This window comes from Stegastes partitus, unplaced genomic scaffold, assembly GCF_000690725.1.
Source record: "Stegastes partitus isolate 25-593 unplaced genomic scaffold, Stegastes_partitus-1.0.2 Scaffold775, whole genome shotgun sequence".
In the NCBI taxonomy this organism is placed as follows: Eukaryota; Metazoa; Chordata; class Actinopteri; family Pomacentridae; genus Stegastes; species Stegastes partitus.
Window position 1 is genome coordinate 138,705 of NW_007578506.1, and position 27,658 is coordinate 166,362.

A 27,658-nucleotide genomic window follows, 5' to 3' on the forward strand; every position below is an offset into this window, starting at 1 on the left:
GACTAAATACTTTTGGCGCGGCATCCTGAAGGCGTTCTCTGTTGACACAATTAAAAGATATTATATATACAGGCAAGTGGCCTACAAGAACTGGAGGACGGAGGTTGTGGCGGCACGTTGGGAGTCAGTGCTACTGGCTGGTCCGGCTTTAACAGGTTGAAGCCCCACAGGTCACTAGAAGGACATACGCAAGTGGAGCTTTCATTTCCTGTCAAAGAGGAGCAAGAGAGATGCTTTCCAAGGCATCAGTCGCTGGCTAATTGGGCCCCGGTGGGTGACACTGCAGCATCATAAATAAAACAAACACAGTTGTGGTGTTTCTGCCACTGGACTCTTTAAACCTTCATCACAGAATAAGCGGTTCCGATGAAACACCCAGCCTAATTACTCTGGTACAGGGCTGTTATCTTTTCTGCCTCGCTGTAATTGATCCTCTTTTTTTTTTTTTTCTTTTTTTCGAGCGCATTTATGTTTTTAATCAGAAATGAGAGCATGCATTGCCTGAGAGCTTGAAGACCTTGTAGGAGCCGATAATTAGCCACTGTGGTTAATGGGCCTAACTGTGCTTGTGTGCTACATGACTCCATGGTGTCATAATGTGGCAGAGCTTGGAGGAGACAGTGCTCAGGGGTGATACACATGTGATTAGTCTCCTCACTTCACCACAGCCCTCTTCACACCTTAGCTTTGCAGTCAGCACCACAAACCTCTGGTGTAGAAAATTACATATCTTTAGCAGCACCCACTAATCAAATCTGCTCCGTGCGAACCTCTGACTGATCCATGACCAGTGTTGGGGTTTAATCGTTTTTCTTTTTTTTTTTTTTTGAATTCTCTGGTAAAGAACTGAAATACCGAAACACACAAGTGCAGCCTATGCATTCTCAAAGTGTTTAACTAATGCAAGTGTACCATGCAATTGTAATGCGTTCCCTCTTACATGTGCGCCGCATTTATGTGTTTGCATAGCAGCATATATGCTAATTGGGATAAATATACAGCTTGCCCTGGGCCGTGAATTATAAATCAGGCTAATAGTGATACACTTGCAGTCTCTTGCTTCTTTTAAATTTACATTGAATCAAAATACATCTGCTCCCCGATTGTCATGTTGTGCATTCTCCATTCTTGCTGGGTTTGATGATGATTTCACTTTGTTATTCAGCCGGTGACTCCTTCCTTGGGACCATATATCCATATTCATTCTGTACCTATAGAATGTGTCAAATAGAGGTGTCCTAATTGTGTCCTTGATGAAAGGCTATTAATATTGAACACTTTCACATTCACCCATGTGCCAGCACTGAGAAAATGTGTTTTTCCCCTTCTTTCACCGAGACAAAAAGCAGATCTGTTCATATCTCTAATGATACCTGATTCCCCAGGGGTTAGTGGCGAGACTAGCTGTGGCTTTAGCAGATTCATCAAACAAAATATGGTGCTCTTTCCTCAGGAGGCTGAGAGTCACATTGCGTTATATCACTGTTAATTAGAATGAAATATGCAGTTCAATTATTCTTTGTATTGTTTCCTGACGCATGTGCTCGTGCTAACTATAGAGCACTGATGTAACACCAAATGTTAGAAAGCTTAACACATTATTTCCTCTCATTTTTTCAAAGCAGCGGTGGGTTTTTTTTTTGCCTATGGTCCCATTCCATTTTTCACCAGAACCAAGTAAGCCCATAACTTTTCCATACAGTGACAATAAAAAAAAACAAAGCGTTTAATAGCAACGAAGGTTCTTGTTGTTCTCATAAGCAGTGCTGTCATGTTTCTGGCAATAACCGGCCGGATTGGCTGGGTGGCGGGGCGTCCCATGTGACATTGTTTTTGAGGCAGGCAGTAGCTGTCCTGTGGCCAGTGTCAGCACCGAGCAACCTCTGATCCGAGAACAGCAACTGTCAGGCCTGCACCTGTAACACCGAGACCTCGTGTCTCCCCCCGTCCACAACGCAAGGTTGTGCTTAGACATGCTTTGCATCTCGTCGGCACTCATTGGCCCAAGCAATGCTCTCGAGACTGGGCATGATCCCAGCTGTTGTCTTCATTTTAATGCACTCTGAATAATATTAAAGCAGAATCAGTTGAATTTATTAATGCAGCTCGCCCCTTAGAGAGATGCTTTTAAAGGCCAATGATTTAATTTCAGCTCTTAAAGGCCATCTTCTGTTCTTGATGCTATAAAGAATTATGGCTTTTGCCATCTCTTAACACCAGTGTGTTCTGTGGGCCACAAAATGAATTATTAGTAAACTGGAGCCACTGAAAACAGCAGCTATTAGTGACCGTTTTTCTCTCTGTTGTTATCTCAGTCATATTCCCACCCCTATTCCCAGAGACAACATCAGCCTCGGTTACCATGATTTATATTGTCTATCATCGGGAGAGACTAAAGACATGTGCCGCCCGTTTAAGCTACATTCCAGAACAAACAGCAAAAGCAGGATCATTTTAAAAACTCCCAACGCAGCCTGCTCATGTAAATGTGTTTCTATACAGTAGGCAAAACAGTCAGTAACTGTAGCAACCGCAGCACGTTCTGTCATTCGTATTGTGTTTCCACTGAGCTGATGCCAAGCAAATTCTGCTCTTTATTGGTGTCAGGGTTCTGTCTGGAGGCAGACCATAACCTCTGCACCATTAATTTGAGCCAGTTGGGAGTTGCAGCGCAGCCACTGATCTCCATGACCTGCTTCTCAGGTGGTACAAGGAGACCAAATAACACATGCATAAGAGCTTTAACACATGTAAGTCAACTATGAGTGGTGCTTTTGTTACTTTGTCCTACTGTGTGCATTATGTCTCTCGGAGAGGAGGTCAGAGAACCTTAACAGCATTGCACATGTAGCAATTACTAAGGAGGTGTTGAGAACAGTGGCTTATTTAAATGAGGATTTTTTTTTTTTTTTTTTTTTTGCTATGCATCTCCTTGTAAAGCGACGCAGAACTGCGAGAGAGAGAAAGGGTGCAGTGTTCTCTCTCTCTGCACTTGGTAGTTTGACGCCCGCTCCGGGGCTGAACATCAGAGGAGCGGCTGCTGAAAAAACAGGTTGTATGGGTCCTTGCACACAGCCTGCCTGTGGTGCTGCCTGAAGGACTGCCATGGAAACAAGGAGTGTGACAGGCTCTGGGGGGATCCGCCACAGCTGCAGGCACTTCCTTTTTGACAGCCTGATGAAGACATCACTGCCACACCATGCACAACAACAACAACTACTGGAGAAAAAAATATGATCAGACAATGTTAACTGCTGTGTGGCTGAAATGTTCATTAGCGGGCTTGTAAAACATCCAGGGATTTTCCCCACCACATTCAGGGACCATATTGCACAGTGACTTCCTCTGGTGAGATTCGTATCTGTCCCAGGAGAAAATACATTGATAAATAATTCCTTAAATATGATCACGCCACTTTGAAGAGGGGCTTATGTCTGTGTCTGTGTGTGTGTGTTTGTGTGTGTGTACTGTATGTGTGTATTACTAAGTAGCATGAGTGTGCATTGGTGCATGCAAAGGTGAATCAACAATTGTTGAAACCCTGTCAGACACTTCTGTATGATCCATTGAATATGAATGATATCAGGAACATCCAAGTCCACAACCTCAGTGCCACAGATTCGAAGATTTGACAGCTTGGAGGCAGGCAACCGTAGTCCCATAGGACCTCTCGTAATGTCACTGGCAGCATTTGCCTCGATAATATATATGCCCATGACATGATATGTTTTCAACTTAAAAACTGCTGTTCACCAAAGTGATGATGTTAGTTAAATTGGACTTTCTGTGGCCATTGACTGCCAGGTCCTTATTTTCATGTGTTCTGTCAGAGTTTTAGACGCAATTTGGTTGTTTGCTAAAATGTCAATTAAACGTACCCTGGGAGTACCGCTTAATTGGTTTCACCTCTTGGGGACATTTCATTGGGTCTTTCTAGTGATCTGCTTGTACCCCTCCAACACCCCTCCCCGGCGCTGCCCTCCTCTCAGCACAGCCAAAACCAGCCCCCCAGCCCCAATGGAGCCAAGAATGTAGGAGGGTTTCAGCCAGTGTGTGGGATTTAGCTCGTCAGAAGCTCAGGGTCACCTCCACACCCTCTCACTTTGAAATGGACCCCTGGTGGCAGCTCCTGGGAGAGCCCAGTGATGTCTCTATCAGCCTGTCAAAAGAGATAGCCCGGGGCTCCACCAGGTCCCCCTGAGCCAATCAAACTCTTCACAAAGCACAGATGGATGCTCTTTCACCAGCGTGCTACTCCTGAGGAGGGAGGGGGGCACCCGGCCGCGATGCTCAGTCCCCCAATCAGTTGGAACAAACTCCCATTGCTGGGGTCTATTTCTCAGTTCAGCTCAACTTCAATTATAAGTATATATATTAGAAAAAAAAAAAAAAAGAAGAGTACTTGCCATTTGTCTACTAACAGAAAGACGCACACAGGTAAAGGATGAAAAAAAGAAATGTTTCCATGCAAACACGTGCAAGCTCGGTAAAGGTTTAAGTGCCACTTATGTACACCAGCTCATATACTGTGCAGTACGTACTGTAAATATCTTGAAGGACTTTCTTTTTTTCACACTGTAGTACATTTACGAGAATAGTATAATGAGGCCTAACTGTTCTGCAAAATAGCAAAAGGTGTCATTAATTGATTATTCTTTGCATGTATGGGAACACTGATAGATGATACACTCCATCCCTCCACTTGGAAAAACTGTTGCAGGAAGACAGATGGAAAAACAGAGTACGTGTGTGTGTAACCATTAGATAGACCAGGTGATTTTAGTGGAAATATAAAGCACTAAGTGCTGAGGATGGAGAGAGTACTCTCTGTGAGATGAGCTCTTTCTCTCTCATCTGGACCCTGTTATTGTGAGAAGGCAACAAAGCAATGCATTAGGAAGCACACTGGAGCCACACAGCTTTGATGTGAGCTCAGTAACCAAGGCGCAGCGGTGGCCGGTGTGTGAGCTCTGTTTCAATGGCTGTGTTGTGTAATCAGATGTGTTTACTGTGTATTCAAGTAAAGAAGTGGTGTAATCCATCCTCACTAGAGTGCAGTTATTGAAAAAACGCAGGCAAAAAACAAGAACTCAAACTGATCAAGATTCTTTATTCAGGATTCTTACAAATTCTCCATTCGGTGATGCAGACATGATACTGAGCAGAAATAAAAACTTTAAATCTAACATACACCGAATGCAGAAACTTCACTCAAGAAAAGGCAGCTGGAAATAATACACATAAGTACATAAATAGATTTTTTCTTGCTGAGATAAAATGAAGGAAGCTGACAGCATTGTTATATATACAGCAAATCCACTGCACAAAAAAACAGTGAAACTCCATACTCTGTCCTAACATATTAAATGTGCAGCAAAAGACATTAGTTCTGCTTGATTATTTAAAAATATACACAACCTCTTGACCTTTAAGTAAATTAACACACTGATAAAGAAGTATATTGTGGAGGTTTGTTAAGCTCGTATTATTTTTACCTTAAGGCAAATTTCTCAGTTTCACTAAAGTAAAAAAAAAAGTAAAACAGGGAAGGTCTTAGGAAAGCCAAACCCGACGCTTTTCATTCCTTTTCTAAATTATATCCAAAGATGAAGGCTGAGCCCTGCAATGCTCTCTTTTCTTTACCTCCAAGCTTGTGATTGACAGCGCCATGTGCTGCCCTCCTAGCCGCTGCAGTTCACAGCCCCTGTCAGGGGGGTGGCAAACACACAAGCCAGAGAGTGGCTGGCTGCCCCTCAGCAGCAGGGGGCAGACTTAGGGTGGTGTGGTGGGGTGCACAGGGTCATGGGCTCTGCTGGCACCGGAGCATTGTTGTCAGGTGGACTGCATCGTACCACATTTAAAAAGAGACCAGCCTTTCATCCAGCGTGTCTATGGAGCTTACTTTTTCCTCCGCGGCTGGCTCTGGCTGGTGGGCGCTCTCAGCGCACTGTACTGCACCTGTAAAAACAAACAGGAGTTTGGTCAGAGGCAGGTAATCCGAGCTCAGTGGAGCGCACGGTAATGGCTCCCCTGAGGAGAGCTGGTGCAGGGGAAAGCGAGGCGGGCTCGCCTGTAATGAATCATTTTTTAAACACAGGAGCAGAGGGGATTAATCACAGGGAGGAAGGATTTGAGGAGTCAAGGGTTCTGTACCAGTGTACGCCCCCCTCATTCTGCACCAGAATCACAATATTAGAAACAGACATCAACTGTTGAGATGACCTGCCAGGCCAGTGAGGGAGTTGCAAACAGTATAATCACTCACTATAAGTTCTGTCCCCCGAAGAAAACTTTGTTAGTGTTTAGTGTTGTTTAAGTTGAGAAGTTACCAACATCAGTTGACGTGTAACTCTCCTCTTGACTTTACAAACCCTTGGTGCGACTTCGATTTCTTCAGGCTAAAACAAGACCTGTAATGTGATGTTTGAACTTCCAACCTTGTTATTTTTCTGCAGGTTACATATGTAGAATTCAGCTCAAGAAAGATTTACCCATGTTTCAAATTTTCCTTTTTTTTCAGGAATTCCTGTACGTTCAAACACGCGTAGAAAATGAATGCAGGCTTATGTTGTAGAATCATGTTCACTTTGACACAAAAAATTATATTAAATTGTTTTTTTCGTTTCAAAATTACCACCAAAATTGCCATCATAATCCAAAGAAGACTGATCATAGGGTAAACTGAAAAGAAGAGTTGGAATTTGAAAACTTGCTTTTGAAGCCTGCTTGCTGAGCTCAAACAATACGGTGAATCTGTTGAATAAAGGTAAGAACTCTATGCTAATTAGCTGGTCTCCATTATTAGAATGGGAGATGGAATGTGGGAACAAAGTGACTGCCTCCTGCATCAGAACATGAAACTGTCCTCAGAACTGACAGATGCTTCTTATTTCAAGACAGACACAGTGTTGTCAGAAGTCCCCGTTTGAGGCAGACTTTGTAGATGTGCACAGGCACTAATTGCCAAGTCACATTTGCAAGAAAGACAGGAGTCAATTTTCAGCCTTTGTGGTGTTTTGTGTCCACACCTATCTGAGGATTGAAGTTCTAAGTCAACAAAAACAAAATATGTGGTCTATTGTTTTGGGTCTCCTGTGTATATGATGTTAAGGTTATTTTTCACAGTACATAATGAAACGTACTTATGATGAATCTTAAGGGTGTTTTGTTTTTTTTATGATTGGAGCTATTTTCAAGATGTACTTCCTCTTTTAAACCAGGCTAAAAAGTATTGTTTCCACGGGATTTTAAAGTGAGTCATTTTCAAAGCTCAAACATTGTATCCCAATGGGGAAGAAGACATACAAAGGATTCTGAATCAAAATGTATTCACCACCTTGTTTTGCCAACTCAGTCAGCCAAATCTCAAACAACACAGGCTCCCTCCAACATCACAGAGAAGTCAGCAATGGCTTGCTGCAGGAGGACATCAAGGGTGCAGCTGAGAAACAGACTGGGGTGAGAGTGTCTTGCCAGATCCAGACTGTCAGGGTTTTCTTGCTGAATTCTGTCTGGTGAGTTACCTGCGAGATGAAGGCATTGTGTGGCACTTCATTTCCTGGCTAAGCAAAAAATTCTCAGCGAGAGAACGGCGAGCGCCCGGCGCCACTTATAACGCCCTGACAGCTCTTCTCAGCTCTGTGATGTAAATGCAAATGACATATCAGCCATGGCTAATATGTAATCACATATGGCACCCAGCAAGACGACTGGGGCTCGCGACTACATTAATTGACTCCACCACCCTGAAGTGACTGAGGCCACATCAGAGTTTCTGTGCTGACACAACAGCCAGAGACGTCAGGAGTCCTCCTGCCGGCACTCAGTCAATCACCAACTTTAATGTCACAGCGCCTCAATCAAGCACGCAAAAATTGCTAATAACAGACAAAGCTGGAGCAGTACGCCAGAGGACGGATCTGAGCGTCTCCTCATTCAGGCGCTACAGCGACTACATGGTGTTGCACTGAGGAATAATTGGGCCAGGGCTGCTTTAAAGGCGAGAGTCCATTAATAATCAAACAAAGCCAGAGGATATATTTCTGCAACACTTGGGAATTCTGGTACAGCAAATAATGCAGACATCTACAGGGAATTCCCTCCCTATCTGTATGTAAAATTGGACCCTTACCTTTTGAACATCAGAAGGCACCCTCTTGAGGAAATCCAGTATTTCATTATTGTCAATAGTATATGGGTTGCGCAGCTTCTTGGTAAATTTGTTAACACCTGTGAAAACAAGCACACATTAATAAATAAAGGTGTCACAGCAACCAGTATAGTTTTATAACAATAATAAAAAGTTGTGTAACCCCAGTGTAGACCTCCCACCAGTGTTTCAGTAACAGCTCTATATACACGACGCTGATCCAGTTGATCCCTTTAAGCCAAAATACATTTAAGTCAGTTGAACAAAGTGGAGACAAGTTAGGTGGAAGCAATGCTTGATCAATGTGTTACTTTAATTTGAACAACAAGCACACATTCAACTTTTTCTCACTTTTGTTTGCTTCAATCTGGTCATTTCTTGAACATCTATATTTACTTTGCACATAGCTGCATACCAGAGAGGAAAAAAAAATAATATCTCTGGGGTCTTGTAATGGGACCATTATATTCACACCTCGGTACTGCCTGTACCTCAGCATGCAGACAAAGAACCTAAGGACTTAAATATGTGCAAGCAACTTGAAAGGCTTGCCTTGCAACCACAGAGATGGGGGTTAACTGGGGAGGCAGAGGAGTGTCTCAGACTGTGTGTTTTTTGTTTGATATGGTGGTTTTTTGGTATTGATTGTGTTGAAGGCAGTGTGGAAGTACAGTGGTTGTGGGCTTACAGCTGGAGGAGGAGAGCCTGTTAAGGGCAGCATATCTCCCTGACCACTGAGATGACGGTCTATTCTGTATGACTACAGCAGATAATGAGAGGCTAGACCAGGAGCCTACAGACTGCCCAAGGACATCATGTATTATATACAGCTTGCTACTCTACCTCTGCTTTGTTTTCACACAAACCCTCGGTCATGCCTCTGCTGGGCTCTGCTACATCAGCCCACACTGGGCAGAGCGAACCTCTGCAGCTGTCTGATCTCTGTGCATTTGCAGAGGTGTAGAGATGGCAGAGTTCTTAAATTACTGTACTTCATTAAATCATGGATTTGCAGTTAGGAATATTGAATAAGAGATGTGTTTTGCAACAGTGATATAGGCATTGATTTTCATGCGATTTGTGAGGATGTTTTTTGGTCATAGCACTACCAGGAAAGAAACACATAGTGGGAGTTTGATAGGTTTTGCTTTTCACCCAACACGCGACTTTTCATTAGCACTTTTGTGAATTAAATTGTGTTATTGCGTGCAGATCTTACCCCATATCAGCACAATGTATCGCAGTGGGATGAAATATAACAAGGCTGCTGACACGAACATCACCAAACACGACAAGCATGACAAGAATGGGACAGACCAGTTGAAAATGCTGTAAAATAATTAAAGTGAAGCTCAATTAAAATATATGTATTCAAATTAAATACATACAAAATTAAATAAAAATATTTTGCAGGTTAAAAATAAAATAGTCCAATTACTTCTTGGTTCGCTCTCCAATGTTGGCGAGTTCCTCCAAAACGTTCTGGACAGCCAGCACTACTTCCTGCACCATATGTATCTTGTCCATCAAACCCTTTTTTCCGGATTCCTAAAACGGAACAAAAAAATGCACAGACACTGATGAGGTACAGTGTATGTCAATTGTTGGGCAGGGGTAGACAAAGACCAGTTTATCTCTGCTGTGCTATTATGTGTGATTTATCTATTGAATGGCCCGTAATGAGCAAACACTGTACATCTTCAGACTATGCTTTTGAAGATGAGACAGACTCGGTGCTCAGAAGCTGTTATGTGGATGGCTGAGAGATTTCAGCTTTTGTCCACCACACACAATAGAGCTGTTGCACAAGTGCAGCACAATCAAGACTCTCCGGTAGATGAAAAGTACACAAAATGGCCATCTGCAATCAGGCAGACTAGACGACCTAGACAAGAAGTGCAGGGGCCTCGCAACTTCGGAGAGATTCCATTCCAGCAGCCTGCACAGGACGAGATTCAACATGTTTTAACAAATCTGCCGGGCCTGGCTTTCTAACCTATCCTAACATTCCCTCTGCATTAGAAAAAAAAAACACTTCAGCCTGCTTAGAACACCAGTTGGATATGTACTTGCTCGCTTTTTTTTTTTTTTTTTTAAATGCAAGACTCTCATCGCAATCATCATAAAATATTATGTGCTTTAAATGCACTGAGATTCTAATGAGCCTGGCAAAGCAATAAGTCAGTACATCAGAGGGTTAGAGTGTTTGTCTCAGAATTAAATAAATATGATCGCATCAAGCTGGGAAATAATGACAACTGTGAAGCCTTCCAGGGCAGAGGAGTGACTAGAGATAACACAAGTAACACAAGCTAAAGAGGGCTGAGAAGCCTCACATCAAAAGGAGGCAATAATGACAGGAATGATGACAGAGAGAAGGGTGGGAGAGGAAGAGTGAGAAGGAGAGGAGGAGGAGGGGGGATGAGAGTGTTGGGGGGAGGGCGCTCTAATGGACCCTAACAGGAGGCTTGAGGATGTCTATATGTTTGTGTTACAAGTCAGCTGAAGCCGCAGCCTGTGTGCATTGACAGGGCCCAGACAGAATGCCTTTATCAGAGCTTCATGAGGCAGCCCCTGGGAACACACTGTCTGCCAGCACAGAGAGACTCCCCACTGCTGGGCCCACTCTCCTCCACGAAAGGCGCAGGAAGAGAGCAATTCCCACACTAGCAGAGCCTCCCCCACTGGGCTCGGATCTGGACAGACACTGAAGGCTCAGCACTGTCCAAAAAAGGAAAAAGTATCACAAATATGCTTTCTTTGAGATTAACATCTTCTGGTCTCATCATGGGGAAAGAGGACTATCTGTGTTTATGCATCATCGTGCTGCACTCCACTGCAAGCATGTGACTGAGCAAACCTTCATGTGTGTCCTTTACTCCACATCAGGTGTTAATTGAGCTCTTTATCCAAAGTTTATTTTGAAAGCAGGGGAACACTGTAAGAGTCTGCTAAAAGCCATTGCAATCTGTGTCGGTAAGCTCCTGATGGATCCAGAGCGCCACACATCATGAAATGATAGCTCATTTGATACGGAGCCACATCAGCTACAGTAGGCATTCCTTTTCATATTTCCGTTTAAACTTGTTTAAGCGACCCAATTACATGATTTGGAATTCAAATTGTATTATGAGATATGAAGCATTATTTAACTGCAATGGATACGCATGCACGGTAAATCTAGCTTGAAATACAGCTCCAGCAGGAAGAAAAGAGAAACCATATTGGCTTTCATTTCTAAAAGGAAAAACAGACAAATAGATGTACTCTGAAGTATGCATCAAGAGGCAGAGCTCTCATGATTATCATTATTCATCTGCTTTAAGATTCCTGAAATCCTCCATCTCCTTAGCGACCAAAACTGAAGTCCTTCCTACATTAATCATGTGATGATAGTCTTTGTTCATCTTTCTTTTCAGTATGTTCATGAGTGCAGAAAAAACAAAAATAAATAAAAGATCTGCTTCTTAAATGGAAAAGGATGGGCAAACTGGGGATGGACTAAATGAGTCCTAAATGTCTACTGAGTAGAAAACCTGTGTGAAATCATATTCTCATTTCAGATAAAATTGTAAAAGCTTCCTTTTAAGGTGTGGTAATGGAGAACCAATTTGATCTCCTGCACAAAGGTAAACATACTCTCACAGACGTGCGGCGTTATCAAAGGCTGGAAAAAAGCTCATTTAGCATAATTTTAATTAGAATAAACGGTGCCAAATTTGAATTCTCAGTCTGAATATTTTTCTAGTGACTTTTTTGACAAGGATACGGAGTCTGTCTAAATGAAAAACACCTGTGTTCCTGGCAATTTATGTCAGATGGAGCTAAAATAAGCTAACAAACAATTTGCCGGGATGAGGCTTTAAAGTATTGTTGAGTTCATGTGCGGTATCTCTCATAATGCATGCCACAGATCATGACATGGGCAGTCTGTCTGACTGGTGTGCTCAAGGAGACCCAGCGGTGACTGTGGACTGTTGGGTGAGAGATGGAGTAACCCCGCAGCCCAGTCTAGCACCCCCACAACCACCTCCTCACCCTCCCCCCAACTCCCCTGGGCTGGGCTCTGTGAGCAAGTCAACCCCGGACCAGCACTGCCAGCCGGGGGGCAATGAAAGGGCTGTTTCATCTTCCCTGTTCATTTCTGTTGGAGATCTATGGACTTGTTTTGCCTCTCTGTTTCTTTATGTTATGATTAAATATTGTCTATCTGCTCAATTGATACCTAAGGCCAAAGGGAAGTCACTTTGCCCACACATAATTTGTAAGCTGTCTCCTTCCCTGAGGACAGATTTGTTCACAGGCAGAGAATCTGTTCTGTATTATCCTGTTGTAACACTGCCTTGCCTTTCGTCTCTCTTTAACGTCATGCCTTCACATTCTTGCTGCTCTGTCTGAGGTTTACATATTTCCTTCCTCAAGGGGGAAAAAGGGGGGATAAAAACATATTTGAGTGGTAATCATAACCTTCTCAGAGGGAAAAGCCTTCATTCACATGTTAGAGGAGAGACTAGGGGAAAAAAAAAGCATAGGCTTTGAAGTCATCAAATTTAACACTGATCACTCTTTAACCCCAAATATTTTTAAAGAAGACTTTGATAGGGTGTGTAAAGCTACACTGCTTGATCTAACTGCATGATATCACATTCAAGTGACAGCAAGACCATAACAAGACTTTCAAATAAGCCACTTTAAATTAAAGCTGACAGCTTAAAACAAACATGGGTGACTGCTTAATTAGTAAATGAAAGGAGATATTTCATTTCCTCTGAGTGTGAAAGGGCTTAGAAGGCTCATGGAAAACCTTTCAAAAAGCTTTAAGAGGCGAGGGCTGAGTTTGCAAACACGTGGCATATAGAGAGAATCATAAACCAAAGACAGTGCCATTTCTTAAACTTAAAAAAAAGTAAACATTCTTTTATTATTTATTGAAGTTTCAAGGTAAAGAAAAATGCAATATTCATTCTGTGAAGCAGGGGTATTAAACTCAGTGCATTAAGGTAATCCTGTCCAATTTAATATTCATGAAACACTGAATTTTCTGTGTCACTGCTGTTTGTCCAAGCACCAGTTTGCCTGTTCGTAGCAATGATAGAAAGTGCGTTTTCCCACTTTGTGTGTGCAGACATATCATGCGAGTTTCATCTGTGAATTAGCCCATCCTCTCAGACAGGATTTGGTGGATGTGCCTGTGTTTTTAAAAGAAGCTGGCTTTTTTGTAGCCCCTGGTCATCACAACAGAATATATTGAGCGCATTATGGATATGAATCCTGGGCCTAGACATGCAGCACAAGGGTCATCGCTTGGAGGCTTTGCGTTAGTTCCACACTTCATTGCCATAAAGCAATAATACACATCCCTGTTAACTTTTCCTTCTTTACGGAAAACAGTGGGATGAGTATAATTGAATATTATGTGCTGTGGGAAGTAAAATTTTCAGGCTACTTAAAGATTTCCTGCTGTTTTGTTTTTCAAGACACACTGGAGAGATGCAATAATAAACACCATCATTTATGATTTCTCACAAAACGAAACAAGTGAAAATGACTGATAACCTTTGGGGCAGAGTATAAGTTTGCTGCTGCGTTACTGCACTTTGTTCATTTGTTCTAGCAGTAAAAGGTTATTCTCAATGTAACTATCGCATTTAGACGATGATGATACGAGAAAAACCCGCTGATTTTATCCTCGACCGCTGTTCCGAATCTAATTGACGATGCTGTTTAAATTTGATTTATAGATTTTCAAAGGGCTGCAGTATCTCAGCGGAGTGCATCGCAGAGTGACACTGAACACCCAGAGGAGCAGAACAAAGAGCTACATGCTACAACTGTTTCATAGATGTTGCCCTCATTTGAAATGCATGAAAATATTTCTATTCTTAGTTAGAAAAGAGCTTCTGAGAATTAACTGTCAGTGTGACTATGCTAAAATACTGACTAGAAACCCGCGTGGCTTTTTACTTTGGTTCATTTGTATAAGAATCACAGCTATTTGCTGAACCAGGTCTGTACTCACCACAAGCATGCAGGCATTGCTGTGTGTTTGGTTTAACCTTGGTTATTCAGAATGAAATATTAGTTGGGGTCCGAAAAGGATTTTTACACAAGCCGCTGAGTAACATCACTGTGAAATATTAAAGCAGTGTGTTTCAAAATATATATTTATATCGAAAACTGAAAAGTGGTAATGTTCTACCACAACATATTATCCCTTAAAATGTTAGAAAGAGACAAGATAAAATACCTTCTCGTCTTCCTCTTCGTCGTCACCCATGGTCATGTTCACCTAAGAGAAAATAAAGGGTAGAGGGTGATTTCCAACGAATGGGACATGTGGGCACTGGAGCATTTTTAACAAACACCTAGTAATGAAATTTTCTTTGAGTACATTCACCCCTATTGGGAGAGGCTTGTTTCCATAGAGACTGCATCACAGGGGTGACCTCACACAAAAGGAGAGGTGAAAAAGGGCCTTCCTCACAAGAGCACTGTCACACCAAAGCAATCTCTTTTCTCCACAACATAAGCACACAGAAAAACAGAAAGAGGAAAGAAAAAACACATTTAATTTGGATGTTGTTGCCTAGATCACTTTATATCAAGTCATCCCTGACCCCACTGTGGTGCACACTGTGACATTGCCTGGGTACAGAGCTGTGTCATTGCTGGCCAGAGGGTCACAGAGGGGTGACAGTGTCTCCACTCTGGATATGAGGGTGAGCCCAGGCTTTAACATTGCCCAGGGACGGCATCTTAGCCAGCAGCCATAAACACAATGACTGGGCCACAGATTTTGCTTTGGGGAGGGTGCGTGAGAAGGCCTGGCCCCTGGCTGGCCAGAAAGAAGGCTTACAACACAGTGAAATTGGGGGGCAGTCAGAAGTGTGAACAGCATTAACCTTCACAGGCATGTGTAGGGCAAGCATAATTTCCATAACACTAGATAGAGAGGAGATGGTGTTATGTTGTAGAAAGAACTATAGTGCAGTTGCGCTGAGACGATATCAACAAGACCATAAGCTATACATACATTTACAGTGATTTGATTTGAGTGGCTTCTTACTGCTTGATATTTTATTGGGTACTTGGACACGGTGTAGAAACTAGTCGAGCCAGCGATAAGCCGTGTGGAATGCTGCCACAACTGATTCTAGTACGAGGTGCATTTTATAGAAAAGCTTTTGTATTACACAGTACACGTGGAAGTGTGAAAGCAGTTATTATTTATTTAATTATTATGATTATAAAGCTTTAATTTGTCAAGTGTGTACCAAAAGGATTTTATTTAATCAGAGTTAGGTTGCCATTTACAATAATTTTGCAGTGTAAAAAAAAAAGCACGTAGCTGCAGATCTGTATGGATAAATACTGAAGAGTAAGGAGTCGTCGTCACTCACCAGGTCCTGGTTGGAGCTGGCCCTTCCTGTAGTAAGCTGGAAGTAGTTCCAGCCGATGAGCAGCAGCAGGAAGAGGGGTAGCATGAAGAGCTCCCAGTGCCACACTGTCACAATGAAGATCTGAGGAGACAGGACACGACAGCATAACGCAAAGCACATCACACAGCAGCACCCTCACCCAGCTTTCAAATCTCTGCAAACCTGTTCCCAAAACAAAATATATAATGGATTTAACCACGTCCTAAATCTCATGAAGAGCACTACAGTACTGTAAAGCCTCTCAGATTTGCAGCCAATGGCAACAGATTTTAGTCCTTTCGGTTTGAAAGTAATAGACATTCAACTTTTAATATCTTGAAATCCTATTTGCAGTATATACACCAATAACACTGTGCTGGCAGAGTGCCTTACTGCTGAACAGTAAGTATGACATGGATAGGCATGATATGCTGTCTTTTAACTAGCACATCAAATCCTCTTAGATTCGGAGGCAGCAACGCTCACTGACGAAGCACATATGGCAACTGGAGAAGCATTTGCAACATTTACCCCCTCCGTGGCGATGATACTGAGAAAAGCCAAGACCCCTGGTAGAAATAAGATGGATCACACTGAATGAGTAATCCCTCATAATTCTGTAAAGGAGTGGTGCTAAGCACGTTGCACAACACCCACTGCATTTCACAGCAGAGCACTAATTGGACGACTGCATTTAAACCCATTTAGTGACAGCCTAATGAGTCTGTCTCCAACTGAAATTATCAGGAATGTGTGAGGAGGATCACACCAGCAGGTTGACAGGGATGAAATAAAAATGTCCCCTACAGCAAGCGGAAGCTTAAAATCTATTATAGTGTGAATAAGTGCCAACACACCAACATATGGTCCACTTTTATTTAACACAGTCTCGTTGCACAATGTACATTGTCTCGTATTTTATATACATTTTCCATAATGAATGTATTCTTTGCATCAGTTCCATCCTTTCTGCTTTCTTGCAAAGTTTTTTTCTCTTTTAACAAAGTTAATTTCAAAGTGCACACTATAGCTGCTGTGCTGAACCCACACGATGGTAGCACTGTGCAGTCTAGGCTCAAAAAGCTGGAGGCTACTTAGAGTACGAACAATATGTTCGAGTTAAGCCCGAGACAGGATGTGAACCACTGAGGCCTTCAGGCCTCAATAGCAGGCCTGTAAACAGCAGACTGCTCCTGTCATAGCAACCATGCGGAGCCTGTGCATGTTGCTCAGGGGGCCAGTCTACCTAGTGCCACACCAGGCCTAGGTTCAAACAGCCACCAGGGAAACGTGTACCATGAGTAATGCAGACAACACTGTGGCCCAAGTGCCCTAGGCTTCACCACTGTACCGCTTATTATCCCTCAATAGGACCTGGGAAGGGGCGGCTGAGCCAAAGCATCATGCAGGAACACAGTGGGAAGACCAAGATGCAAGGAAACGAACAATATGAACAATATGTTACTGTTATTTTTATAAAAGCGCGTTCGTATATACCAACAAACTAGAGCTGGTGAGGGATAAAAAAAGGTAAACAATGAATATGCATGATGCGCAGAGATAGCTGCAGTACATCTCCTCTCTGTTATGAATAACTTACGTCATGTGTTGTCACCTCAGTTCCCATGAGGCAATTCTAAAGCGACGCTCCCCTCACCCCAGAGGAATTCTGCTGGCTGGTGGACAGGTAGCTTGTCATATTCCCAGTATTCTCGTAAAAAAAGAAAAAGAAAAAGGGGGGGAATGTGCCTGGAAACTGACATGAGCCCAGCAGGAATGTTGAACCTCCTTGCCCTCCCTGCAAAAGCTGCTACATTAACCACTAAAGTCTAATTGCTTGGTCTCTGTCTTCCTGTGCAAGTCAACAGAGGGAGCCAATTCATTTCCGCCCAGGGAGCCAGCAGAGAGAATCTGTCACAGGTATTCATAATCGCCCACTAATGCAAATTTCTGCTCACCGCGTTCTGGCTCAGTGGACAAGATAAAAGCCTACAGAAATACAATGCCTTGTGTCTAAACTGAGTGCTTAAATGAGGGTATAAACCAAAACTGTCAGAAATATCTTCTCAATTCCTCCCTCATGGTATGTCAACCCATGTGTTCAGGATTTACATGCTTTTTTAACACTAATAAAAACGATGGAGAGAAACATCTGGGAAAACCTCTCAGATTCCTTCACTCAGGTGCACAGACTGAGACTTTGCCGTCAGATATCCCACAGTAATGAGCAGCGGCAGGACCATACCATCCCCTTGTCTCTTCAAATTCTACAGAGTTTCTGTGAAATGGAGACAGAACTAATTCCCCCACTAAGTGGTTTATGTTTTATTAGCAAGCAGCTGAGTGATTAAAGGACACGTTGGACAAAGTGCAGCCTTTTAGAAGCAAGTGTAAATTCGTCTAAAAAATAATCCACTTTTTAATTGCCACCAAAGACGGGCTTCATTTCGGGGGTCCGACGGCATTTTTTTTTTTCATCTGTCAACAAATTACACACGTCAAGTAAAACCTTGAACTTCTCCAACACAGCAATGCTAATATGTTGCACAAGTGGTAAAATGGGCATTTATTGAACCAAAAAGGACAAGAAGCACCAAACAAAACCTGGGGAGGTAATAATTAATGATATACCTGGGCATTTTGGTTACACACAGCAGAATTGGATAACAAGCGACTTGTAATTGAACAAGTGTTGGTATGTATGTCTGGGAGGAGTGTCTCTAATGTAGGAAACCTCCCTTGACAAACACCATTTAGCTGAAAAATGTCTGTATGATTATGCACAGGGTGCCTAGGGAGGAAAAAAAAGAATGAATTAATAAAACTATTAGCACACGGTGGAGTACATGATGGAGATGCACTCTCCTTAGCCACCTGTAAGCGCTTGGAGAAGGGGGCAACCCTGGGCAGAGCAATTCTGCCAGGAGGGTTAAGAACAGCCTGACAGATTTGTTTTATAGTGCCATTAATATGATTCCACTAAATGCATTCTGCGCCTTCTCATGCAGATCCCCTGGCCAGCAGAATCCAGCACCTAATAATAAAGCACTCAGCGATTAAAAGTGTGAATAAAATAACTTAAAGCTGAGCAAGCATGGCAGCTCCCACCACCCACACTCTCCCAGGAGAGGGAGAAGGGATCGCAGCAGGAACAAAGGGACAAAGACACCTTCTATAAAAGTTTCTACCATTCTGTAAATTGATTAACAGGGGGTGGCCCAATCTACCAACCTAAACCACTGACTGGCAGACATACTGTCAGACTGCGAGGCTGCCAAAAGATTCTCCTTATATACTACAGCAGACAGCAAGCGCTATAAATATAGGCATCACATTAGTGTAACAAAAATAATACTGTTGATGAGGCAAATTAGAGTAATATCACAGTACACGAGCCATACAATATCGTTACTGTTTCTAAAAAAAAAAAAACAAATGCGGTTTTTTTTTTTTCATGTGGTGCATTTCAAAAATACCCTTATTTTTAAACTATGTACCAACCAAAAACACGGAAGATTTAATCTTGGCTCTATCTTCACTACTTCTCTTCAGTTGCACTCCACTTGGAAAGCTAAACAAAGCGAGAAGAGCGCCAGCCAGCATTATGAGGGTCAGTCATGGGGGCTGTGGACGGATGCCAGATTACGTGAACATATACTGAAAGAGTTTAAGACTGACTATAGGCTGCAGGGTTTGTGTCTTATTGCGTGCGGTTGTGCGCTGCATGTGTGCGTATGTGTGAGAGGCAAAAAAAGGGGGGACAGAATCACTGTATGTGCAAAATATGGGAAACACTAATATAAAGGCATTAAAATTAAATCATGACTATTTAATAAAAATAAATTAATAGGAATCTCTTGAAAAACTTAAATAGTCTTCACTCTGACGGAGATGCTCTTTTGCTGGGTGAATCAAGGGCAGTAAAATTAATCTGAATTACTTCCTTAGTGTGAATAAAAAATAAATTTAAAAAAAATATGAATCAAAGGCGCAAGCAGCAGCTCAACTCGTGCAGGTCCTTTTTTTTTGTTTGTTTTGTTTTAAGCTTAAACAGAGGCTGGATGAGAGGGCTTATGTTGGGGACAGGAGTGGCAGGCTTTAAAGTAGCTGTAAATGCAGAGCAATGAGACACGTAATTTTTGTTGAGCTCGGGCCAGTATGGGGACAGGCTTTCAGGGGGTGTCGGAGGCAGAGGAAGCACAGATAAGATTTCTCTTCGGGGCAGGTAGAGTGTGTGGGCAGCCACAGTGCTCTGAGCTAACGCTGAATAAATATTTCACATACGCTCAGCTCAAGTCTTATCGACTGGGGAGAGAGAGAGAGAGGGAGAGAGAGAGAGAGAGAGAGGGAGAGAGAGAAAGCCAGAGAGAGGAAGAGGGGGTAAAAGGGAGACGCTACATTCGGATAGGAGAGCAATAAAATGGGAAATCTCTTGTCCCTCTTCAGCAGTTGTAGTGTGATACAATTAATATTTAAATTTTTAAATCCAGTAAGGATATACTGATAGTATACACTGAATCCAAGTTACTAGAATTTAGTGATCAGGTTTCTATTTAGTTTACAATTGTTATTATTAGTTAGCTTTATGTGAATTCAATTTAAAATGTAACAAAAGCCTATTTTTCACTCATGACTTTAAAGCTAAATACAAGCATAAAAAATACATTCCATGGGTGAAATTAAAACTTACAATAGACCACAACGCTAGTGGTATGTCGTCTAATTCATGGGAAATTGTTGTTTGCTAATTTTTCAAAGTTGTAAACAAAAGGTTAGCGGTAGCAAAATGATACGCAAATGACACAGCTTGTAAGCACGCCTGCACAGTACCGTGCAGTAGTGATAGCTCTTTATCAAAGCACTCAGGGAAGAGCAGCTGTGTGAGGAAAAGCATTAGCATTTGCTCACAGGGCCAGCTCTGGCCGTTGTCTCCCTGCCTGTCTGACACATGCCAGGGCCAGAGTAGCGCCAGTGCGAGGCTGGAGCGGGGCAGTCAGCGGGGGCCCTGTGGTGCCTGTCAGTGGTGGCTACACTGACCCCGCACTCCGGCACTGGCCACTAGTGTTTAATCCGTGTCGGGAGCGTTAACACTGAGCGACCTCCTGGGTGACAGATCTGCCATGCGAGCCTTTTCCCCTGAGGAGGTGGAGGGGCGGCGGAGTAGTGGGGGGGGGGGGAGTGGCACGGACTCCTCTCTCCCTGTCAGCTCAGCTCACACACGTTAATGCGTCGGGGCCAAGACCAGCCTTGAAACAGCCACACACAGGGGTGGACAGGTCGCCGCCTCAGCTGCACGGAGAGAGGTGTCCTCTGTGAGTAGGAAGGTGGTGAGTATGTTAAAGGCAGTCATTATGATACGGCACACACAAAGGGGTCAAACGCGGAGCATACTTCAACTAGGCTGAAAACATGCATAATACGAAACAACAAGGTACAACAGATGCAAAGATAAAACACTGCTTCCACCGGTGTCGACACCTCTACTTATAAACACTTAAAAGTTAATTTATGTTGTTTCATAACGCGAAATAATAATGAATTAAAAAGGATTTGGTAGAAAGTGAATCAAATGGTTCTCAGCTTTGAATGTCCTAAAACATAAAAAAAAAAGAAAAAAAAATCGGAACAATTTCACAGCAGTAACGAAGCGAATATTAGCAGAGAAAGCTTATAAATCCCAATAATAAGGTGACATGTTCCAAGGTTACACATTGCATTCAGCCAGCCTCAAGAGCTGTCAACTGACACGCAACCATCTGAGGGCAGCTAAATAATAATACTGTGTTAAATCAGGAGGCACTGCTGAGCTGTTTGCGAGTAGTCACAGACTATCATTTAATAATTAATAGATCTCAGACTTAAAAACCATGAATACACACATCGCCTTCACTGCTATCGTTTTTTTTTTTTCCTACTAGACACATTCCCACTGCGGTCCGTGAGAACTCCCACAGCCATGGAGATGGAGAGTGTAACCCCCATGAGACCGAAGAAACCCACTCCTTTAAGACCTCCAACTTTTTCAAACAGAGAGAAAACAGATGCAAAGCAGGAACAAGGAGACAATTCACAGGCGTGCACAGTCCTCTTGCTGTTCTCACAAAAAGCTCGGCCACACTGCAATGCAGTAAACCACAAAAGAGCAGATCCAAGACTCACAAAGCATCTCATTTTCAGGGACAGTGTTAACAAGAACAATTATGACAACTCTGATTATGGCCTTGATCTTGGCCGGGCTGGTGTTCTGGTTAATGGCGCTGACTGCTGTGGCTCTACACAGGTGGTCTCCCGAGACCTCTGGAGCCAGATCTGACCCTGTCCTGCCCTCATCTGGGGGGACGATGATTCTATCAGCCCCCAAAAAGCACCCGTTGCAGCTGCCAAGTGTGTTTACAGCTGCACCGCATCAAACATTCATCAAATGCCATCTTTACAGTGTGTGATGTGAGGCAATCAGCATTTCACAGGCTGTCAAATGATGTCTAAAGCAGTTGCTACCTGGCAGTGTCAAAAAGAAAATGGTTCAAATACTCACATAAGGTATACAGGTTTCTTTCTAGTCCAACTCCTGACAGATGAGGTACCTCATATGTTAAAATATTAATTCTACTTAAATACTTAAAGCTGTCTAATGACAGCAAAGCTCAAAATCAGCTTTCAAGTGTAAATGATCCTTTTTCTTTTTTTTACCTTTCATCCATTTCATCTAAATCAAAATTGTTCTCAACTTTAAACTTCTGAAACAGATTAATTTGGCTCGCTAATACATGCTCATTTAGCTTTTTTCTTCATCTTTTTTTTTCTTTTTTCTTTTTTTTTTTTTTAGTGGAAGAAACTTGTGTCTCTTGGTCTAATGCACAGAATGGAGAATTTCACTCCAAGTTGTTCCCACGAATGGCTCCTGTTGGGAAAAGTAACTGATCTGATCTCTTTAGCGCCTCCATTCACGTTTCTTGCAGTGCTGTAGCTCCATCTACAGGTGGTATTCTTGTGTGCAGCGAAGAACTCTGTGTGACCCCTCTGCAGTCACTGCTGATGTATAGCACATTCATCTCGCTCAGTCTTAGTGAAAAGCACATCTAAAGGCAGTTATTTTATGAAGATTTTAGCTGTCACATTTTTCTCTCTCTCAGAGAAAGGAACATGCTGTTGTCAAACTCTTGAAAAGCGCAGATCCTCAGCTCATTACTGTAGCATAAACAAGAAGAGGGGAAAAAAAAATCCAAATTTCTTGTTTGTATTTCCATTCACTGATGAAAATGTTTATGAGGATTTGCCAGAACTTTGTTTAAATGCATTTTTCCTTCTCCTTGTTTTTTTTTATACATACATACATACCTAATTAGAGAGACTATTTTAAAACTGCAACCCAATGGTGGAAAATTGAAGGCAACTTCAAACAGTATGCACTCTGCTGATGAGTTTGCACAATCAAAACAAGTAACCTCCGGCACTCACAAACAGCAACAACACTGGAACTCTTCCTTTTCTTACAGGAGTTTTCTCACACACACACAAACAACACTTGGTGAAACCAAAAAAGCCAACGTGCAGCTTTCTGATTGCCACTCATGTGGGAATCATGTTGATATATAGAAAACCAACAGATTTTTTTTCTTTTTCACCCGCTTAACATGAACCAGAGCAGTGATCCCTCATGCAAAATTTGAATACCTTACATACCACACACCAACAAGCACTTTATAATGCATACATGAATCTACATAAACAGGATAGCAATGTAGACTGCATGCTGTGTGGAGGTCAGAAAATTGGCCTGTGGGACTGAGTGATATAATGGCTAAGTATTCCTGGTAAAGCACTACGTGAGCATCCCGCAGTCCCAGTAAAAACCACAGCAGTGGTAATGCATTACAGGATGTATATAGTGTAAAAGGGTAGGACTGGTCTGCCTGCATGATAAATAATGTATTGTAATGTATATTAAAGCTAGACCCACCACTGCAGTGTTTCCTACTGGCATACCCTGAGAAGCCCTGCGCTGCCTGCCACTGTGGAAAAGAGCAGACACTAGTGGTATAATTATGCACATCTGAGAGGCAAGCAGAGGCCATCTGTCAATGTCTGAATCAGTTACCTTATTACCACTGCCTAAAGATATAAAGATAGGAGTGGGAGCTGCTTTCATTAAAGCACATGGTGGCATGCTGCTTTAGAAAGCTCCAAACACTAACTTAATTGGAAATGATGACTTGGAGGAGGAGAAGTGACTGTACGGTGGACGCCCTCGGAGTGGGCAGGGGCACGAGTGTGGATACTGGCACGGCACTAGGCTTGTAACGACAGTCAGTCAAGACCTCGCCGGTGCCCTCGCTGGCTGTCAGGCGCTAACGGAAATTCAGAGTGTTTCCTGTTGCAGTATTTACATGTGATTTGCATGTTTCATTGTGCTTGATACTTGTTGAGAATATAATGAATCATTGAAAAAAAGAACTTTTCACTCTCTGAACTTTCAGTCTGCTGATGAGTGGGTGATGAATAACAGTGCCAGATTCGCTCTGTTTGGGCAATTCTCACCGTGCACCTTCGACATTTAGACTATTTGAAGCGCACCTCGTCACAGACAAAGGTGCACTCTGACTGCTCTGTTACTGTGTGCGGATAAACATATCAACCAGTGTGTTGGTTTTGGCCTAAAAACAGACCAGTTATCTTAAATAAAAGGAAATATAACAACTGCCATCGTTACTGACAGGGAACGTACAACTGACAAAACAAACAAGAAAAAAAAAAAAAAAACTGGGACGCCGCACACAACAGTCACCATGATGAGTAGTAAGTGTATGTCTTTTTCCTTCATTCTAAAATCTGTATTTGTGTGCTGCACTCCTAAACAGCAGGTGGAGTAGAAGTGGAAATGAAAGATTAGAGTGTACCACCGCATACTCCCATCGCCTGCGGAGGATCTAATTATAGGTGGAAGAAGATGGCTCCATCCCGCTGACCTGTCACCTGTCAGCCTGCCTATCCTCCTGCTCTCCTGCCCATATCCATGCCTGCCCGTCTGCCTCCAAGTCTCTCGCTATCTGCCCGCACTCTTAGTGAACTGTCTTCCTCTTTCTTTGCTCCAACTTTCTTTCCCAGATAGTAGCCTGCCTCCCACTCTATCCTTATACAATTGCCTGCATTGTTCTCTGTCTTCCTGTCTGTGTCCGCCTGTCTGTCTGTATGCTGTGCTGTTCTAAAGGCTGTGATACACTGAGCCTGGCCATTGCCTGGGGGGATTTGCACCTCAGGATCAGTGAGAAGGGCTTATAGAATACACCAGGTATGAATTGCATGTCATCCTGAGACAGAGTAGACAGAAGAAAGGCGGTGAAAGGAGAGTTCTTCACACACCCTGTCTGTGACCGCTTCCTCACCCTGACACAGCGCTGGCAGGGCTTTCATGGCAAGTGTACACTCTTAATCATGACATTACATGTGCTGTACTGCAGGGGATTCACTGGGTGCTTTAAGATTATTTAAGCTTAGGACCTAAGATCACATACCCTCATTAAAAACAGCTAAACAGAGACATTTAAACAAGGTTCAAATCTCAGAGGCAGACTGTCACTGCTCCACCCAAGGAAGCTGAGACTGTGATCCTCCTTACACCATCCCCTGGGTTAGGAGGCTTTGCTAAGAAGTCAGATGTACAAACGCTCAAACCCCACCCCTTCAAATACACTCTAATGTCATCAGAACTGAAGGAAAGCCAAGTGGGGTTTGATTTAAAGGATAAATCACATCCATCACATACGAATGGGATAAAAACAGAAGGCAGCCATTGTTTTTCATGGGAAAAAGACTTGCAGGGGGAGAAAATGGCTAAACCAAAGATTCTCCTCAACATCTAATTCACATAAAATGAAAGAGTTAAAACTGGGCTGCAATGAAATGGGACAAAACTTGTTCGCCCCAAGGCTTAAAGAGAGTTCATTAACGTGAGGCAATGACTTACCAGAAAGGCTATTAGACTCCGTTGCGTGCTCTCCCACTGAAAACAGCTTTTAATGTACTGTAACGTGTACAGAACTGCTGTGCTGATTTTTCGAACCCGATATATATTCCGGGCAAGAACCTAATGGGAAATAATTGGAACAAAACACTAGTTTGTATCATTTGATACTGGACATAATGTTTATGACTTTGCAATGAGGTTGAACCAGCTTTACAATCCCTTAGTTGCTACGTATGACGTTAAAGCCAATTAAACTAATTACTTTGATTATGACTGATCTTAACTATGACCGTGTGTGGATTTGTTGTGGTCAGTTTATTAGAGGGATGTAAGAAAAAACCTTCTGGCAAGCTTTTTTTTGTTCAATCTGCTAAATTCTGTGGTAAACATCAATAAAAAAAAATAAAAAAAACCTTTTTGGAGAACTTCAGGTTTTCCTCCGTTAATTTTGTCTCCTTTGGTTGGAAGGTTCTGATACCAGCTCTGACCTGGGGCAAAGAAAGAAGAAAAATAATACTCCTGTTTAACTACACTTTGAGTTCACAATGTATGATACAAAGTTTTGTCATCATTATAAGAAACTTGACCAGATTGTGTTTGATCTTTACTTTGTTATAGATAACCTCCAGCACCAGTGTGATGGTGCCTTTAGATGTACTTCCCAAGTCTTCTTTCTTCAAGAACAGACATATCGGCTGCCCATTCTGAACCTTTAAAAATACAAAACACAACATATATATGATTGTACTTTACAAGTGATTTATTGTGGGTTTATCAGACGTTATGAGTAAAGACGTTGACAAAATAAACAAACTTACAGTCAGGAGAGGAATGGCCACTTTCCCCAAAACGTTTGAGGCTTTGTCTCCATTTTCATCAAGGACAGTCAACTCGACTACATCATGAATGTCCTTAATTGGGCTGAAAATAAGAGTTACACAAATGTCATTCACGTAAAAATAATTCAACCTTAAATAGGACAGATTTTCCAGGTGTCCTACTTACAATGTAAAGGCTTTGTTCCACTCCGGATTGACCGTCTTGTAGACTGTGTGAGTTTGAAGTTTACAGTTCCCGAGCTCGACAACACATAAGGGGTTGCTTTTTCCTGCAAATGACAAAGGCGGGTTATTACTTAACATTGAGAAAAGACCACGAGGACGAGAATAGCAAAAACAAAAATGAATATCTGTTACAGCTTACCATTGAGATCTGTTGCAGGAAGATCATTTGCTTTCATAACATTGACCTGAAGGAAGCCAACGTCTCCCACACACTTGTGAGAGTTTCTTAAGCTCTAAAAAAACAAATATGATGAAAAGCATTTTATTCCAAAGACCTTTAGACATGGCGAATAAATGTAACACATACAGTTACACAATATGTACAAATTATTATATTATTTTGAAAACAGGTCCATCTGAAATTCAAAAAATCCATGACATATCTCAGTTTCTTACTAAATAAGTCAACATAAGGTTCATTAAACATAAAAAACAAACACATACAAACTTCTCCACCACCATGTCCCTCTCATCTGGCTTCGTCAAGGGAGCTGTTTCGATGTCAGAGATGGAGACTCCCCAGCAGGGTCTCAAAGTGACCAAAAACACCAGTTTGCCTTTTCCCGGGTCCAGCACATGAGTGTAGAACTGTCTCTCATTAAGTGGGAGTCTCGACAGGTCGACCTCAAACCTGAAACGCAAAAAGAAAATCACTCCATTGAAATAAATAAGAATAATTTGTTCTGTGGAGGAGCCGATAAAAGCAAAATTAACACTACCAACCAGGAAATACTCACATTCCCCATGATTCTTCACCCTTCCTTCCTCTCTTTGAGAACAACTCCACCTGCAGAGGTTCCTGGTTATCTTCAAACTGATTGAAGTCAAACTGCTCTCTCCACTGGGGATTCGCCTGAATGCAAAGGTTCTAAGGGCAGTAAAGACACAGATTCAGCACATACAGTAACGTGGAAACACACACACACACAAGCACAAGCACTTTGACGCAATGTCAGGTTTAATGCATTATCAGACTGAGCAGCTCCTGCATGACAGGTGGATTAAGTCTTCATTCAGTCCAACCAGAACGAGGCAGGAGAGGAGAAAGAGAGGTGTGTTGTGT

At 42.4% G+C, this 27,658-nt stretch overlaps 1 protein-coding gene across 2 annotated transcripts in view; it reads right to left on the reverse strand.

The window, feature by feature from the left end:
• Positions 1 to 5,090: 5,090 nt before the first annotated feature.
• Positions 5,091 to 27,658, reverse strand: part of LOC103364740 (multiple C2 and transmembrane domain-containing protein 2-like) — a 32,342-nt gene continuing 9,774 nt past the window's right edge. The window contains exons 10-23 of one of the 2 annotated variants that reach the window (XM_008291968.1): positions 27,333 to 27,463; positions 27,040 to 27,226; positions 26,735 to 26,828; positions 26,537 to 26,639; positions 26,350 to 26,452; positions 26,140 to 26,241; positions 25,945 to 26,019; positions 25,532 to 25,651; positions 15,550 to 15,669; positions 14,397 to 14,438; positions 9,588 to 9,697; positions 9,369 to 9,478; positions 8,132 to 8,229; positions 5,091 to 5,958 (exon numbers count right to left, since the gene is read on the reverse strand). In XM_008291968.1, the coding sequence (XP_008290190.1) occupies positions 5,899 to 5,958; positions 8,132 to 8,229; positions 9,369 to 9,478; positions 9,588 to 9,697; positions 14,397 to 14,438; positions 15,550 to 15,669; positions 25,532 to 25,651; positions 25,945 to 26,019; positions 26,140 to 26,241; positions 26,350 to 26,452; positions 26,537 to 26,639; positions 26,735 to 26,828; positions 27,040 to 27,226; positions 27,333 to 27,463 (1,455 nt within the window). In that variant the 3' untranslated portion in view covers positions 5,091 to 5,898. Of the gene's footprint in view, positions 5,959 to 8,131; positions 8,230 to 9,368; positions 9,479 to 9,587; positions 9,698 to 14,396; positions 14,439 to 15,549; positions 15,670 to 18,885; positions 19,873 to 25,531; positions 25,652 to 25,944; positions 26,020 to 26,139; positions 26,242 to 26,349; positions 26,453 to 26,536; positions 26,640 to 26,734; positions 26,829 to 27,039; positions 27,227 to 27,332; positions 27,464 to 27,658 lie in introns of those variants that run through there. The other variant, XM_008291970.1, reaches the window with a different exon arrangement.